The following is a 12,249-nucleotide window of genomic DNA, read 5'->3' on the forward strand; positions in this document are numbered from 1 at the left end:
TAGATCCTCTTAATTATGAGGTCATTAAAGAGTTGAAAAGTGAATATTGCTACATGTAAGCTAATGCTACTGTTCACTGAAGTTATTATACACAAAGTAGCCACCTTAAAAATGGTTCAAACCAGAATGCTTTGCCAGTGTGGTAGTATATTTCCATATACATGTTCCATGTTAAGTTGCAATGTGATTCTGATATAGCTTTCTTTTTTTATTCATGGCTTGCTTTGAAAAGCTTTACAAATGTACCTGCACTCAGTACAGACTCCGCTTCCTATTATTACTTACCTCCTGATAAGCTGATTTAGGCTATCAAAAGTGTCTTAACTATTCTTTTAATGCTGGTAACTTAATGATCTTTGCCAGTTTCTTCTTCAAATTTTTCCACTCCAACTTACATGGTGCAGCAATGACATTCTGATGCCTGAGGTGCTATAATACCTGCTGCACCATTTAAGGTGAAAGTGGAAAAAATCGAAAAAGCAGCTGGTGGAAAAAGTAGCAGCCTTCAGCTTCATCGAGAGTGGAATTGTATGAGCAGGTTGTTCTGTTTCTGCTTGACAAGTAGGCTTACATTAACTTATTTTTGCTGTTTCTACTCACAGAACCAACATGTCAATATTGTTTTGTACCATGTGGTAATGTTTCTGATAGCTAATCACAGCTGCTGCACCAGTTAAGGTGGAATGGGAAAATTTGAAGAAGAAGCTGGCGAAAAAGAAGATGAATTCAGAGTCGATAACCTTTCAATAAAGTAACACAACTTGTCAGAACATTGCCATGTCCCACCATGCTTTCATGTAGCTTAGTGATGTGAAATTGATGCGCAGTAGCTTTAGCTTACATGTAGCAATATTAGTATTATGACTTTTAACATCGGAATTCAGAGGATTCAGTGATACTTGGGAGAAATATGTACACAGGACAAAAACGTATCTGATTCTGAATATTTTAATTTACCATGGTGCGATACAGGCGATTTTTTTGAAAACCCTACTCACTTTGGCCATGGCTAAAAATGAAAAGTTAAAATGCTTTCTAATCACTTGCCTGTAACTTTAATCATAGAAAGTAGAATGATGTATTTCACCAAAAAAAGCAAAGAAAATGTACCTGTATGTTGGCTGTTAACGCTCACGGACGTCATAAATGTACGAGCTGTCCTTTTTTAGCTCCTGTAACTCCAAAAGCATTTAAAAATATAGCAGCATTGTTAAAATGTTTTATGCTGTTCTATGTTCAGGAGATGTATTCCTTTATATTAAAAAAATGTTTAAGCTTTTAAAAACTATGATTTTGCTCAAATGCAACATCTTAAGCCATTCATTTTAGACTTGCTTGGGAGCTCCCTGTAGCGTTTGAGAAATCCTGAAGACATTACAGAGTGGGAATTCTCCTCTCTACAAGTTCTCTGCCTCCGTCTCATCCCTTCTGCTCATCACTTCCTGCCATCCATCTGGATTTTGCGCATCATGATAATCACGTGACCTATTATTTTCATGGTTCAGCTGTATGACCGTTATAGTGATTGATCTTATACAAAAGTTTGCCATTGTATATTTTGTTGTTTTAATAAGTGGACATAAGTACACATCTTCTACAGAAAATACACTTCTATGCATTTTAACACACAGTTACTGTTTATTTGCTGAATTTAGCATAATACAAAAAAATCATAAAATGTGAAATATTAAAAATTTTAATATTATTTACTTTTTTCCCCCAGTATGTTAAACTCTGCACATAAATAGAAATTCTGCACTAAATTTAGCAGAAAAATGATACATTTATTTGTGTTACTTATTTTTACTTAGAAAATCATGCAATTTGATCAGGAGTGTTAAAACCTTTGCATATGGCTGTGCATTGACAAGTTACTTTTTGTTTTTTAGAGAGTTTTTGAACTTGAAGTAAGAACTGGTGAATTGGGCCGTTTACTGTTGCATGGTTTGTCAGTTATGTCAATTAGAAGCTGTTAATTCATTGGTGTTCTAGAATTGTTTGTTTGCAACTACTGAGAAAAATTAATTATCACTAAATGTCAACTGCTTATTAATTATTTCACCAGACACTCAAGCTACTTTCATCAACAAAGACTCCTATCAGAGGGAGGTGAAAGTTTCTGCCTCTCAGAAATGTACATTGTGCTGTGAAGTGTCTGATGTGAATACTGAGGTGAAATGGTATAAAGATGACAAACAGCTGAGCTCCACCAGGACTGTTCACATGGAGGCAAAAGGCAAGAGCCGTCAGCTAGTATTGGACAGTGTGCAGAAGAAAGATGCTGGAGAGTACATCTGTGAGGTTGGGAATGAGAGGCTGGTATTCAAGATTCAAGTATCAGGTATGAAGGATCTCTGCCGTTATTTGTCATTTGAAATTTATGCAAGTACTGTAGTCACATTTTAACCGCAAAAATAAAAATATTAAGCTCTATAGTAATGTTTTTTCTTCTCATACAATAGATAAGTGCACTGTTTCTGTCACCTTCCACAAGTGAAACTAATATTTTTCAGTGTTGATTATCCTTTGCCTGTATTTTTGCATGTGCTTTTCTTTGACCATGTTACGGCTATGCTATAAATGCATGGAAGGGTTTGCTGTTTCTTTAGAACTGCTGTGGAAGATATATAATCAGTAAGTTTCCTCATTGCTCAATGACTCTCCTTACAGAAACTCAGGCTGCATTTATCAACAAGGACTCATATCAGAGAGAAGTTAAAGTCTCTGCCTCTCAGAAAGCTACACTATGCTGTGAAGTGTCAGACATGAAAACTGAGGTGAAATGGTCCAAAGATGGCAAGCCCTTGAGCTCCAGCAGGATTGTCCATATGGAGGCAAAGGGCAAGAGCCGTCAGCTGGTGTTGGACCATGTGGAGAAGAAAGATGCTGGAGAGTATATCTGTGAGGCTGGAAATGAAAAGCTGGTGTTTAAGATTCAGGTGGCAGGTAGGTAAAACGTAAACAAAAAAATATATTTATATGCACCAATCAGGCATAACATTATGACCACCTCCTTGTTTCTACGCTCGTTGTCCATTTTAACCCCCTTTTACCCTGTTCTTCAGCAGTCAGTTTGGGTGGTGGATCATTCTCAGCACTGTAGTAACACTGTCGTGGTGATGGTGGTATGTTAGTGTGCTGGTATGAGTGGATCAGACACAACAGTGCTGCTGGAGCTTTTAAGCACTGTGTCCACTCACTTTCCGCTCTATTAGACACTCCTACCTCATCCGTCCACCTTGTAGATGTAAAGTCAGAGACGACAGCTCATCTGGTGCTGCACAGTTTGTGTTGGTCATCCTGTAGTCCTTCATCAGTGGTCACAGGACGCTGCCCACAGGATGCTGTTGGATGGATATTTTTGGTGGTGGACTATTCTTAGTCCAGCAATGAGACTGAAGTGTTTAAAAACACCAGCAGTACTGCTGGATCCACTTAGACCAATGCAACACACACTAAGACACCAACACCACATCTGTGTTACTGCAGAGCTGAGAATGTAACAGTAAAAGTGTTAAAATGTGCAGGGCAGAGATATTTCAGGACCAGGGTTAGGAACCATGGCTCAGTGGGATCATTTCTTAGGAGTAAACAGTAGCTTTATTACATAAAAATCGTCACTGAAAAATTTGTCCTGTAAAAGATATGATACACTTTTTTGTTCTTGGTGAGATTTTGTGACTGTGAATAAGAAAGATAAGGTTCATGGTTTAGCCATCAACTAAAAAATAACATTTCCATGCACAACCTTCAGACACCCAGGCTGCTTTCATCAACAAGGACTCCTATCAGAGAGAGGTGAAAGTCTCTGCTTCTCAGAAAGCTACTCTAAACTGTGAAGTATCAGACATGAAAACCGAGGTAAAATGGTATAAAGATGGAAAACAGCTGCGTTCCAGCAGAACTGTCCATCTGGAGGCAAAGGGCAAGAGCCGTCAGCTGGTGTTAGACAGTGTGGAGAAGAAAGATGCTGGAGAGTACACCTGTGAGGCTGGAAATGAGAAGTTGGCCTTTAGAATATTAGTTACAGGTATGGCATCAAACACTTCTAACCGTACAAACAATAAAAAGACCAAAAAACAACTAGGAAAAACACAGGGCTTAAATACAACAGGGATAACAAGGGATAACAGGGCAATCAGGGGCGGAGTCTGAAAACAAGGGGGCCGGACTGGGAAGATAAACGAAAGCACATTGACACGTAAACAAAAGCACATGGAAGACCAAAACGCAAGCACATGGATAACTGGGAGGGGCCAATCATGACACATACCTTCTCCTTTTTAATGCTTCCTGTCTCTACAATGTTGAATCAATTAGTAATAGCAGCATGACAATGATGAATCTACATATTTTATAATTGTCTCTTTAGAAAGTCAAGTAGCTTTCATCAACAAAGACTCCTATCAGAGGGAGGTGAAAGTTTCTGCCTCTCAGAAAGCTACACTTAGCTGTGAAGTATCTGACATAAAGACTGAGGTGAAATGGTATAAAGATGGCAAGCAGCTGAGTCCCAGCAGAACTGTCCACACGGAGGCAAAGGGCAAGAGCCGTCAGCTGGTGTTAGACAGTGTGGAGAAGAAAGATGCTGGAGAGTACACCTGTGAGGCTGGAAATGAGAAGTTGGCCTTTAGAATATTAGTTACAGGTATGGCATCAAACACTTCTAACCATACAAACAATAAAAAGACCAAAAAACAACTAGGAAAAACACAGGGCTTAAATACAACAGGGATATCAAGGGATAACAGGGCAATCAGGGGCGGAGTCTGAAAACAAGGGGGCTGGACTGGGAAGATAAACGAAAGCACATTGACACGTAAACAAAAGCACATGGAAGACGAAAACGCAAGCACATGGATAACTGGGAGGGGCCAATCATGACACATACCTTCTCCTTTTTAATGCTTCCTGTCTCTACAATGTTGAATCAATTAGTAATAGAAGCATGACAATGATGAATCTACATATTTTATAATTGTCTCTTTAGAAAGTCAAGTAGCTTTCATCAACAAAGACTCCTATCAGAGGGAGGTGAAAGTTTCTGCCTCTCAGAAAGCTACACTTAGCTGTGAAGTATCTGACATAAAGACTGAAGTGAAATGGTATAAAGATGGCAAGCAGCTGAGTCCCAGCAGAACTGTCCACACGGAGGCAAAGGGCAAGAGCCATCAGCTGGTGTTAGACAGTGTGGAGAAGAAAGATGCTGGAGAGTACACCTGTGAGGCTGGAAATGAGAAGTTGGCCTTTATAATATTAGTTACAGGTATGGCATCAAACACTTCTAACCATACAAACAATAAAAAGACCAAAAAACAACTAGGAAAAACACAGGGCTTAAATACAACAGGGATATCAAGGGATAACAGGGCAATCAGGGGCGGAGTCTGAAAACAAGGGGGCCGGACTGGGAAGATAAACGAAAGCACATTGACACATAAACAAAAGCACATGGAAGACCAAAACGCAAGCACATGGATAACTGGGAGGGGCCAATCATGACACATACCTTCTCCTTTTTAATGCTTCCTGTCTCTACAATGTTGAATCAATTAGTAATAGCAGCATGACAATGATGAATCTACATATTTTATAATTGTCTCTTTAGAAAGTCAAGTAGCTTTCATCAACAAAGACTCCTATCAGAGGGAGGTGAAAGTTTCTGCCTCTCAGAAAGCTACACTTAGCTGTGAAGTATCTGACATAAAGACTGAGGTGAAATGGTATAAAGATGGCAAGCAGCTGAGTCCCAGCAGAACTGTCCACACGGAGGCAAAGGGCAAGAGCCGTCAGCTGGTGTTAGACAGTGTGGAGAAGAAAGATGCTGGAGAGTACACCTGTGAGGCTGGAAATGAGAAGTTGGCCTTTATAATATTAGTTGCAGGTATGGCATCAAACACTTCTAACCGTACAAACAATAAAAAGACCAAAAAACAACTAGGAAAAACACAGGGCTTAAATACAACAGGGATAACAAGGGATAACAGGGCAATCAGGGGCGGAGTCTGAAAACAAGGGGGCCGGACTGGGAAGATAAACGAAAGCACATTGACACGTAAACAAAAGCACATGGAAGACCAAAACGCAAGCACATGGATAACTGGGAGGGGCCAATCATGACACATACCTTCTCCTTTTTAATGCTTCCTGTCTCTACAATGTTGAATCAATTAGTAATAGCAGCATGACAATGATGAATCTACATATTTTATAATTGTCTCTTTAGAAAGTCAAGTAGCTTTCATCAACAAAGACTCCTATCAGAGGGAGGTGAAAGTTTCTGCCTCTCAGAAAGCTACACTTAGCTGTGAAGTATCTGACATAAAGACTGAGGTGAAATGGTATAAAGATGGCAAGCAGCTGAGTCCCAGCAGAACTGTCCACACGGAGGCAAAGGGCAAGAGCCGTCAGCTGGTGTTAGACAGTGTGGAGAAGAAAGATGCTGGAGAGTACACCTGTGAGGCTGGAAATGAGAAGTTGGCCTTTAGAATATTAGTTACAGGTATGGCATCAAACACTTCTAACCATACGAACAATAAAAAGACCAAAAAACAACTAGGAAAAACACAGGGCTTAAATACAACAGGGATATCAAGGGATAACAGGGCAATCAGGGGCGGAGTCTGAAAACAAGGGGGCTGGACTGGGAAGATAAACGAAAGCACATTGACACATAAACAAAAGCACATGGAAGACCAAAACGCAAGCACATGGATAACTGGGAGGGGCCAATCATGACACATACCTTCTCCTTTTTAATGCTTCCTGTCTCTACAATGTTGAATCAATTAGTAATAGCAGCATGACAATGATGAATCTACATATTTTATAATTGTCTCTTTAGAAAGTCAAGTAGCTTTCATCAACAAAGACTCCTATCAGAGGGAAGTGAAAGTTTCTGCCTCTCAGAAAGCTACACTTAGCTGTGAAGTATCTGACATAAAGACTGAGGTGAAATGGTATAAAGATGGCAAGCAGCTGAGTCCCAGCAGAACTGTCCACACGGAGGCAAAGGGCAAGAGCCGTCAGCTGGTGTTAGACAGTGTGGAGAAGAAAGATGCTGGAGAGTACACCTGTGAGGCTGGAAATGAGAAGTTGGCCTTTATAATATTAGTTACAGGTATGGCATCAAACACTTCTAACCATACAAACAATAAAAAGACCAAAAAACAACTAGGAAAAACACAGGGCTTAAATACAACAGGGATATCAAGGGATAACAGGGCAATCAGGGGCGGAGTCTGAAAACAAGGGGGCCGGACTGGGAAGATAAACGAAAGCACATTGACACGTAAACAAAAGCACATGGAAGACGAAAACGCAAGCACATGGATAACTGGGAGGGGCCAATCATGACACATACCTTCTCCTTTTTAATGCTTCCTGTCTCTACAATGTTGAATCAATTAGTAATAGCAGCATGACAATGATGAATCTACATATTTTATAATTGTCTCTTTAGAAAGTCAAGTAGCTTTCATCAACAAAGACTCCTATCAGAGGGAGGTGAAAGTTTCTGCCTCTCAGAAAGCTACACTTAGCTGTGAAGTATCTGACATAAAGACTGAGGTGAAATGGTATAAAGATGGCAAGCAGCTGAGTTCCAGCAGAACTGTCCACACGGAGACAAAGGGCAAGAGCCGTCAGCTGGTGTTAGACAGTGTGGAGAAGAAAGATACTGGAGAGTACATCTGTGAGGCTGGAAATGAAAAGCTGGTGTTTAAGATTCAGGTGGCAGGTAACTTATTGTTTTTTTTGCAATATCTCTGTGAACTGGTTAGTAAACTAATACAGCTCTAGACAATTATAAAGTATGTGTAGCTCAATAAAAGTTTTGGTTTCATTGTTCCAGTAATGAGCTGTTGGAACTGTTAAATGTTGTTTTTCTTCATAATCAAATGACTGCCTAATTGTTAGCTTTTATTTCTGAGTGTTTTTTTCTGTAACACATATTAATTCCAAAGTATTGGAGTTGTTTCCTGAAGTACTGAAATAGTTGGCATAACAGTGGTTTTGATTACACTTGCAATGACTGAACACACAAACCTGTTGACTTAAATGTCCATCTTTAGTGGAATCTAAACACTATAACTGCCTATGATCAGAGAAAAAGAAAAATCTTACTTCTGAAAAAAATGAAACAGTGCAGACAAATGTAAAAATTAAAAAGGTAATCTTACTATATTTCTTTTAATATTGATATTACATACAGTATAAAATAATTCTCCAGTCACATTTGTATATTCAGTGTATTTTTAAGCAATTATGAATTGTACCGAAATAATCAAATCCAGCTGAGGTTAAATGTAAGATTTGATGATGTAGTGAATTCTTGAGGAATTGTATTCATTTTTTTGTAAAGACATAGTTCATGTATGTCCTTCTGATTGCTTCCCATTTTCTTTCTGTAGATGTTTCTGCTAAATTCCAGAAGAAATCTGTTACTAAAGAAGCTATAGTGGTGCAAGAAACAGAGAACATTTTACTGACCAGTGAGGTGACATCGGAAAATGCAAATGTTAGTTGGTTCAGGGATGGCGTACAGTTGAAAGATGGCAATAGGTATGAAATGAAGAAAGATGGTCTCTCTTGTGTTCTCATTGTTAAATCTTCTGAAGCAAAGGATAGTGGCACTTACATATGTCAAGTGGATAATGACAACATGGAATTCAAAGTTAATGTAAAAGGTAAGACAGACATGGCATATGCTAAAATATACATATACAAAATATACATAATATACACTGCTCAAAAAAATAAAGGGAACACTTAAACAACACAATATAACTCGAAGTAAATCAAACTTCTGTGAAATCAAACTGTCCACTTAGGAAGCAACACTGATTGACAATCAATTTAACATGCTGTTGTGCAAATGGAATAGACAACAGGTGGAAATTATTGGCGATTAGCAAGACACGCTCAATAAAGGAGTGGTTTTGCAGGTGGGGACCACAGACCACTTCTCAGTACCTATGCTTTCTGGCTGATGTTTTGGTCACTTTTGAATGTTGGTGGTGCTATCACACTCGTGGTAGCATGAGACGGACTCTACAACCCACACAAGTGGCTCAGTTAGTGCAGTTCATCCAGGATGGCACATCAATGCGAGCTGTGGCAAGAAGGTTTGCTGTGTCTGTCAGCGTAGCGTCCAGAGGTTGGGGGCGCTACCAGGAGACAGGCCAGTACACCAGGAGATGTGGAGGAGGCCGTAGGAGGGCAACAACCCACCAGTAGGACCGCTACCTCTGACTTTGTGCAAGGAGGAACAGGAGGAGCACTGCCAGAGCCCTGCAAAATGACCTCCAGGAGGCCACAAATGTGCATGTGTCTGCACAAACGGATAGAAACCGACTCCATGAGGATGGTATGAGGGCCCAACGTCCACAGATGGGGGTTGTGCTCACAGCCCAACACCGTGTATATATAGAACAAAGTATTCAATGAGAATATTTCATTCATTCAGATCTAGGATGTGTTATTTGAGTGTTCCCTTTATTTTTTTGAGCAGTGTACATTTTCATGGAGTCGTCTGTGATGACTTTTTTTCCCTTCTGTACGTGCCCACAGAGGCTCCTCTAAAGTTTGTGATTAGGTTGGAGCCAGTATCTGTAGTTCTGGAGGGCACCATGACCTTGTCCTGCCAACTGAACAAAGCTGTAGGTGACGTCCTCTGGAGACACAACGGCAAGGAAGTCAAGCCTGGTGGAAGATTTACCATTCGTGTTGATGGAGCACACCGCATAATGACAGTGTCTTCTATAGTCCAGGAGGACGAAGGAGAATACAGTTGTGAATGCAAAGATGACAAGACCACTGCCATCATCACCACCAAAGGTTCATTTTAAGCCAGTAGCAGTGTTTCATTGTAATAAATAATCATTTTATCTTAAAAAATTTGTAATGATATAAATTTCATAGTAGTTATTTTAATTTTCATTTCTAAAGAATGACATGTGATTTTTTTTTCTTGGTGTTATAGCACCACGCTTGGTGAAGTTCATCTCCAAGTTGAACAACGTTGTTGCAAATGAAGGCAAGGATGCCATTTTTAAATGTTCCATCACCCCTGTGGATGTAAGCGTGAGGTGGCTTTACAAAGGTGTGCCTGTAACTGCTGGGCCCAAGTTCAAGATTGCTCATGGAGGCACCAGCCATTCTCTCACAATAATTGCTGTCACACCTGAGGATACAGGAGATATCAGTGTAGATGCTGAGAGCAAAGTATCTACAGCAACTCTACAAGTGCAACGTAAGACATGCAAATATAACTAAGCTAATGTTAAAATTACTAAGCTGTTGTTTAAAGTAATTACTTGCAAGGCCTATTACAAGCATGAAATGTTACTTGACTATTATTTGTGAGATAAAATGATTTATTTATTTATTTGTGGGGGGTTTTTTTTGTTTGTTTTTTTTATGCATGTATTATAGTGCAAGCCTAAATGAGCTGCATTGGCTGATTAGGTATCTTCCTACCTTAGTAACTCCCAACTGTGGAGGAACAAAGCTTAAATAAACAAACATTACTCAACACTGCCTGTGAAATTCAGAATTAGAGTGTTTGATTTTTCAAGAGAATCATGAGGTCTCAGTAAATATGTTTTCTGCTTTCTTTTATTGACATCTATTTGCCTCAACCCAACTGATTGAAACAAGAATATAACTTACATATTATAACTTACATGTTTTGTTTGAGTGGCTTTACCTTAATATCTCAGTCAGGAGTCTGCAACTAACAGGTAAGTTTTTTGGACTACAGTACCAATGTTATAAGAGTACTGTCACTGAAACTTTTTACTTCACCCAGAGCTCCCAGTTACCTTCAAGAAGAAGCTTGAGAATGTAACAGTTCAGGAACAAGACACAGTGCAGCTGGAAGTAGAATTGAGCAGGCCATCCAGTGAAGTGAGGTGGATGAGGAACGGTGTGGTGCTGCAGCCTGGAGGCAATCTGAAGATACAGACTGATGGTGCCAAACAAATGCTGATCTTCAAAAATGTGACTTATGCTGACCGAGGCCTCTACTCCTGCGAGACCTTAGAAGACAAGACTCAGGCCAAACTCACAGTAGAAAGTATGCCTTATTTTGGCATAAATATGTTTGAACTTGTCATTTATTGTTACTTTCTGCAGCTAAAGTCTTTTAACTAATAATATTTTAACATTATAAATGTTCAAAATAAATATTCAAGTCTTTAAAATGCACAGTTCAAAGACATCTATTTTTAATAAAACTGCAATTCTATAGCTACAGTCGGTAGCCAACCACTTAGATATTTTCTGCCTTGTGTTTGTTGTTACACTCATTTTCCATGGCTCTCTCCAATATTTACAAACAGTGAAGAAGATTCACATGGTAAAAGGCTTGAAGGAGGTAAAAGCTGAAGAACAAGAGACAGTAACACTGGAGGTAGAACTTACCCAACCTGATGTGGAGGGTTCCTGGAGCAAGGATGGCCAAAAACTGAGGACAAGTCCCAAAGTCCTCATTACCACTCTGGGACATAAGCATTCATTAACCATGTCACAGTTAAAGACGGAGGATGGTGGCATCATCACTTTCCAGGCAGAAGGTGTCCATACTTCTGGAAAACTCATTGTGACTGGTATGTGTATGCTGAACCTGAAGAATCTCTTGATGTTCATTACAGATACTGGGGTCTACATTTCTGAGTTGCTTCTTTTATTTTACATAGAACCTGCTGCAAAGATCCTCAAACCTCTAGGAGATGTTAAAATCCCAGAAAAAGAAAAAGTCATATTTGAGTGTGAAGTGTCCAGACCAAATGCTGATGTTAAGTGGTTTAAGGTATACAGAATTTTTTATCAAAATTTTATAATTTTTTTCAAATACTATGTCTGAAATATAATATTTGACATGAAATGTGACATTTCTCAGGATGATGAGGAGCTAAAACCAGGGAAGAAATATGGAATGCATTCCCAGGGTCGCAAACGTAGCCTTATCATCCAGAAGTGTTCTTATGAAGACCAAGGCTTGTACATATTGAAAACAACTGATGACAACACATCAGCAAAACTGACTGTCCATGGTACAAGAAATTTTTCATTTAATTTAATTTAATAAGAAGAAAATTATACAAGATTTTAATCGTAGTCTTATCTAATTTTTCATTGACAACATTATGAACCTCTCAGGGCGTTTAAATTTATTCAGCCTTTCAACAACCTCCCCAGATCTCTCCCAAAATTGATTTTCATCATTAATATGAATGAAAGGTCAGG

At 39.2% G+C, this 12,249-nt stretch overlaps 1 protein-coding gene across 1 annotated transcript in view; it reads left to right on the forward strand.

The window, feature by feature from the left end:
- Window positions 1-12,249, forward strand: part of obscnb (obscurin, cytoskeletal calmodulin and titin-interacting RhoGEF b) — a 134,180-nt gene that overhangs the window by 23,914 nt on the left and 98,017 nt on the right. The window contains 16 exon segments of the mRNA XM_037537029.1: window positions 2,066-2,341; window positions 2,671-2,946; window positions 3,755-4,030; window positions 4,373-4,648; window positions 4,991-5,266; window positions 5,609-5,884; window positions 6,227-6,502; window positions 6,845-7,120; window positions 7,463-7,738; window positions 8,412-8,687; window positions 9,571-9,837; window positions 9,983-10,252; window positions 10,811-11,077; window positions 11,343-11,609; window positions 11,700-11,812; window positions 11,903-12,056. Coding sequence (XP_037392926.1) covers window positions 2,066-2,341; window positions 2,671-2,946; window positions 3,755-4,030; window positions 4,373-4,648; window positions 4,991-5,266; window positions 5,609-5,884; window positions 6,227-6,502; window positions 6,845-7,120; window positions 7,463-7,738; window positions 8,412-8,687; window positions 9,571-9,837; window positions 9,983-10,252; window positions 10,811-11,077; window positions 11,343-11,609; window positions 11,700-11,812; window positions 11,903-12,056 — 4,098 coding nt within the window.

Source organism: Pygocentrus nattereri, chromosome 3, assembly GCF_015220715.1.
Source record: "Pygocentrus nattereri isolate fPygNat1 chromosome 3, fPygNat1.pri, whole genome shotgun sequence".
NCBI classification, from domain to species: domain Eukaryota; kingdom Metazoa; phylum Chordata; class Actinopteri; order Characiformes; family Serrasalmidae; genus Pygocentrus; species Pygocentrus nattereri.